The 6,000-nt window shown below is 39.8% G+C and overlaps 1 protein-coding gene across 1 annotated transcript in view; it reads right to left on the bottom strand.

The window, feature by feature from the left end:
- Positions 1 to 799: 799 nt before the first annotated feature.
- Positions 800 to 6,000, bottom strand: part of ABCA12 (ATP binding cassette subfamily A member 12) — a gene marked incomplete at its 5' end in the record, with an annotated part of 74,885 nt that continues 69,684 nt past the window's right edge. The window contains 2 exons of the mRNA XM_075285395.1: positions 800 to 889; positions 2,399 to 2,536. Of these exons, the coding sequence (XP_075141496.1) occupies positions 800 to 889; positions 2,399 to 2,536 (228 nt within the window). The remainder of the gene's footprint in view (positions 890 to 2,398; positions 2,537 to 6,000) is intronic.

Here is a 6,000-nt window from a genome sequence, read left to right as displayed (position 1 = left end):
GTTGTTCGCGCCATGGATGCTCAACCACGTAACCTAGCACAGCTGGCCATGGCACTGGAGTTGGCATGGCTCAACATCCCAGTGACCATCATCACAACAGCCCCTCTCTTCCTGCACGTCTCGCAGCGGTCCGCTCTGCCAAAGGGGGTTATTCTGGATTTTGACAGGTGGTCACATTACTGTGACTGGATTGTGTATTAAATTTGTAGATTCGGCCTCCTTTGTTTTATGTCTTGACCAATGCAGGACATGACCCATTGCTTCTGTGATTATAGTTATGTGTCAAGTATATGGCATTAATATAGAATCAATTACACTACTACCCCCCACAATATCTATGGCAGTTGCATTATAAATATCGCAGACCTATTAAACCTAATTTATAAGTATGAGGTATAAAAGTGCAAGAAGAACAAGGACATCTTTTTTTTTTCTTCTGGAAACAATGTGATGACCCCGATGTCGATTCAGTATACGGTCACATTTTAATAATCTAAAGTGACATGTTTAACGGAAATAAAACATTCATGCTGTGAGTTCCTTAGGCCACAGCTTACCAAGCTTTTCCCCTGGGACCTCACAAGGCAGAATATGGTGATGTTTAGTCCTCACCATTGTTCAAATTTTTTAAATTTACCTAAATTTATCTTAAATTGATTTCACCCGAACATTAAAATAAGCTCAGGAAGAGTCAGTTCAGTGGCTTAACTAGAGCTTTGTGCAACCATATAAAAGCCTGTGCAGTTTATGATGGACTACACAATGGTGAGGCCAGCCTCACAGGTGGAGAAGAAGTGCTTCAGGCAATCGCCACGTTTTGTAGAGATCCTTGACTGCTTTCCCTTGAGTTATCAGGACTTGCCTGGTCTTGGGCGAAGTTGATAAAAACCTGGAAAAGAAACAGAGCAGTATATCAAAAATACTGGTATAATAAAAAGACAGAACTTATCAAGCAAACATTACTACAAGGACTTTGATGCTTTAGACCTCTCTAGGACTTCTCAACCTATACATTTGCCTTTTTACGACATAAGGCCATCATGGAGGAAAGAACATCTACTCAGGATCACTTTGCTTTCCATTGTAATAGATTTTTAACCCAAGTGATTTAAAGGTGGAGGAAATCAATCTCCTTACCCCCACCCACCCACAGTATGCTGACATTTTGATATCTACTATCTCTTAAAGTGTTGTTAAACTTTCAAACAACTTTTCTGGCATCATATGTGTCATTGTGTAATACAATTTGAAATAAACTTGGTTAACAAATTTTGGTTCCTTTCTTTGAAATCCTGCATTTCGTTACTCATTCCCTTGTCTCTGTAAGAGCTGAATATGGAATACAGGTTTATGGGCTGTTGTATAAATCTCGGAGGCTGAGAATGGGTGGTAGGTCACACCAAACACTGCTTTCATTAGGAGTGTGGTGGGACTCTTGTGTAATGCAGGAAAGCTAAGGCTGGGGGTGTCATATGAAAAATGAGATGCTCAGCTTTCATATGACACTAAGATCGCAGTTCTAGCTGTGAGGTTTACAAAGGAATCACTAGTCGGGACTAGAGTTGATTCGAATAGTATTTGAAACATAGTCTCGAATATCTAGCTCCCATAGGAATGAATGGGAGCGGGCGAACAGCAAGGGTTTAAGCGCATGCCGCGCCCTGGCCATGTGCCATCCGCTTCCATTCGTTCCTTTGGAGCGAGGTATTCGAAACTGCAGTTTCGAATACTATTCGCTCATCATTAGTCAGGACTGATATATTTATAGGTAGCTGTTCCCAATCCCGACTGTGTTTTCAACTGGTGACATCTCTGTTGAGAATCCCATCTTTCATATGACACTAAAACACTGTTCTAGGTTCTATAGTGCCTGAGATATAACTACATAAAGTGACTCTCTCTCCTGCAATATACAACAGCCCATACACCTGTAATACAGCCCATACACCTAATCTAGATTCAGCTCTCAATAGAGAAACAAGGGAAGGATTTCACAGAAAGGAGCCACAATTTCTTTTTAAAAATATATCACAAAATGTATTAAACAAATACTGTCAGAAAATTAAAAGTTTAGTTATTAACTAAGCGTTACCAAGTTAATTGACAAACATACAGCTCTTACCGGTTCCCTTGGCACAATGTATCCTGAGATATATGAGACCAAAAGACCATCTTTAAAAACAACTTGATTTTGCGATACTGTGACAAAATGTCTATCCTCTATGTGTCTACGTTTGGCTATCCGGAGGTTGTGCCCACCAAGCCCATGTTGTGATATTGTATTGAATATACAGGCGGTCACTTCTGTACAATCATTGCAGTCGCGATCATTGAGATTATACTATTAAGACCAATTCAGAATTATGTCAAAAAATAGAAAACAAGTTTTTCCAAGTACCTCATCCAGAGTCGTCTGACTGACTGAAAAGTGAATGATGTTCAAGTCTTTCTTGTTAGATTCAAGCAGGTCAAATATACTGGCGACTCCTCCAGCAGAAACCGGAACATGATATTCCGCCATTGTGAAATGATGTTCCTGTAAGGAAATGTAATTCTACATGAGTATCCATTGTACTTGGGCCTGTGTTAGTAGACCTTAGTTAACAGAGAGTTTCGTTTGACAAATCGCTTCCAAAATTGGCACGGTATTGGGTTTGCTAGGCATGGTATAACGGAGGGCATTCCCGTCATTTGGGTCCATTGTGAGATGTAGGAAATGCTTTACAATATTATAGAAATGTAAAAATTTTAAAAATGAGAATTTTTCTCTTTTATGTTCACCTCTACTGTCTTGGGTATGTATGAACGTTAAATCTCTGCGGAATGGGGCTGAGCTGCTAAAGCCGCCATGTTTTTTCCAAAATTTATTTAGGCCGGTGTCCCACGTTGCATTACATGCAAAGTGGATGGGATTCTGGCTAATCTCATCCACACATTGCAGAAAAAAAAATCTGCAGTGGAACCACTAGTGTTTTTTTGCAAATCACGGCCATCTTTGACGCAGTGCTTCGGCCCAGCCTATGTTAAGCCTCAAAGACCAAGTGAGTTTTAAAAATATTTTCAATGATACATTTCTAAATTTCTAACTTTACAAAACTATCTCTACATTTTTATTACATTGTGTTTTCATTGGCCATAATCTGAGATACACATATTCATTTTTTTTGGTTGGTGTGGCTTGGAAAAAAATCAGAAATTCTGCCTTTACGAGTAGGGTTGAGCCGATTTTGAGATTTCAGAATCGATTTTAAAATCTGATTTCCAATCATTTTCCTCCCGATCCTGATCGTGAAATTTGCTCGATCGATGATAGGGATCCAATCTTTCCCGATCACTTAACCTATTTATGAGTTGCAGGTTTACCATTTGTCTAGATATTTTTTCATTATCTTATATCACAGTATTATTATAAGGCAGCATGGTGGGTCAGTGGTTAGCACTGCTGCTTTGCAGTGCTGGAGTCCTGGGTTTGAATCCTGCCATGGACACAAAAAAAATAGTTTTAAGGGAAGGTAGAATATTTGTTTGATTAATTTCTATTGAATCCAATTTCACGGTACGTTATGCCCCACTAGATGAATACAAGGTAATGGTGAGATGCTTTAGAATACTCACTATTCCAAAGCAAAATTGGATTCTAGATTTTAAGGACACGTTGATCCAGGGTTTTTATACTGACTGCCAGATTGGAGTCGGGAAGGAATTTTTTTCCTCTGAAATGGGGCAATTGGCATAAGCCTGTGTTTTTTTGTTTTTTTTTTGCCTTCCTCTAAATCAACATTCAGGGGACTGTAGGGTTATAGGTTGGACTTGATGGACTGATGTCTTCATCCAACCTCATCTACTATGTAACTATGTACCTACCGTGTTTCCCCGAAAATAAGACAGTGACTTATATAAAATTTTGGTCCTAAAGATGTGCTATGTCTTATTTTCAGGGGATGTCTTATTTTATTTTTGTGTGCTGCTGCGCTGAGATGTGCTTTCTGTGCAAAGACATTATGAAGAAAAACATTGCAGCCGGCTGATCGCTGTGTGCGGTGCTCCGTGTGTACAGGAAAGCCGGCTGCTGTGATACCGTACGTTGTATCCATTGTTCCTGCTGCTGTGGGATGAGCTGGGAGAGTAGATATGATGCTTAGTGTATGCACAGTGGGCAGCAGGAACATCCTACAGCAGCAGGAACAGTAGATACAACGTATCGCAGCGGCGTCAGCAGCCAGCATACCTGTGCACACGGAACATCGCGCACAGTGTTCAGCCGGCTGCAATGTTTTTCTTCATACAACCTTACGCAGAAAGAATTTTATTATTGGGGGATGTCTTCCTTTTGGGGGTGCCTTATATTAGTCAATTCAACAAAACCTCTGCTATATCTTACTTTCGGGGGATGACTTATTTTTGGGGAAACAGGGTTAGACTGCCCGGCATAGACTAGTAGACAAGACCCGCCTTTATCCTGCTCCTCACTGCCATAAAAAGCTATCGGTACCCTGCAATGGCTTCACAGGGTGCTGATGGCGTCTATCGATTGAACAACTTTGACACTGTGACAACATTGTGGACTGTTGGTATATGACTGCCCATGACACAGGCTCAGCTACTCTGCCATCCATTGGATGGACTATTATATCCCATTGCGGTAAAGACACGTCAATTGAGAAGTAATGGTATGCCCATTTGCAGGAAGGGGGTCACATTTTGTGAAAGTATTAAAATTCATCATAACCATAAGACCTAAGAAAGTCTTCCAGTATTTTGGGTGGATAAGAAGTAGGCCTTATTCGGCATTATAAGAAAAAACGTGTATTCGTTGCAGCTGGAGGGTCTGTTCCATATAAATGTGATTTTTTTTTTTTTTCTCTGTTTCAGCTCCAACTCACATTTACTCTGCTCTCACAGTCCGCTGCTTTACACACAATGGAGAATCCTCTACACAAACATGTTATTTACAGAGCAGAGAATCAGTGTGCTTAAAGCAAACAATAATCTTTTATTCCGAATAAACCATTTGCATTGCCAGAAATCACAAACCCTATACTTTGTCATTTTTACATTCAGTACATTGAAATCTTCCGGGGTTTTTTTCCTTACTTATTTCCTTAAAGGACTTTTAGGCCTTGAAAACTGAGAGCGACCCAGAAGGAAGGAAAAAAAAAATAAAATAAAACTTCAATTATTCAGAAGAATAAAGTTTCAAAGGAATAATTGTAAGAGATTGTTGTGTTTTTTTTTTTTAATGTAATTTTTTCCATTGGTTTTATGAAGAAGCATTTAACCGTATGGGGTCCATTATTCATGAATTCCCCTGCATGTTAATAGGTATATAAAGCAAATAAAACCACATCAGGGGTGATTAATTAAACGATCCGCTTTCTTGTACTCGATACGGGGAAACCTATCCAGAATTATTAAGATGTATCACGGCAGAGGGTTTTTTTTTTTCACTTTGCTCTTTTGCTGCACAGAAACAGCTCTAGGCAATAGCAAAGTAGGATATTTGTTTTGGCAGCGAGTGCTCGGGGAGCATCATTATAAGAACTAGATAAGGAAAATGCGCTCGGCAGTCCGACATCCTAACGTTATCTGCCTGTTGTGGAGCTAGGACTCCCATGATGCTCTGCCAGATGAGAGCTAGGGGGCAGTAATCCAATACTTAAGGGTTCGTATCAATAATCAGTGTCAGAATTAAAGATTTCTTATACTGATCTGAAGTGTTTACATTCAATACAATGCAAAGTGTATTATATATGAATTCCTACAGACCTGCATTACTAATGGGGCTTGAACACCCTTCCCGAGGGCTCCTACTCTTTCAGTGCCAAGTGAATTTCTCTCTTTTAGGGATTGATCTTTGTATATGCAGCTGTGATTTGGTAATAATTATTCATAGTAAGTAATAATAACTCGGACTTCTTGCCCGTGCCCAGATACTGTCAACGCTAAACAGGATTTGACGTGTGTATACTGTCAGTAGACTATTAAGAGGGGGGTCCAGTG

This window comes from Leptodactylus fuscus, chromosome 8 (genome assembly GCF_031893055.1).
Source record: "Leptodactylus fuscus isolate aLepFus1 chromosome 8, aLepFus1.hap2, whole genome shotgun sequence".
Taxonomy (NCBI): domain Eukaryota; kingdom Metazoa; phylum Chordata; class Amphibia; order Anura; family Leptodactylidae; genus Leptodactylus; species Leptodactylus fuscus.
The sequence above is the reverse complement of the archived record's forward strand: the minus strand, read 5'-3'. Positions and strand labels throughout refer to the sequence as shown.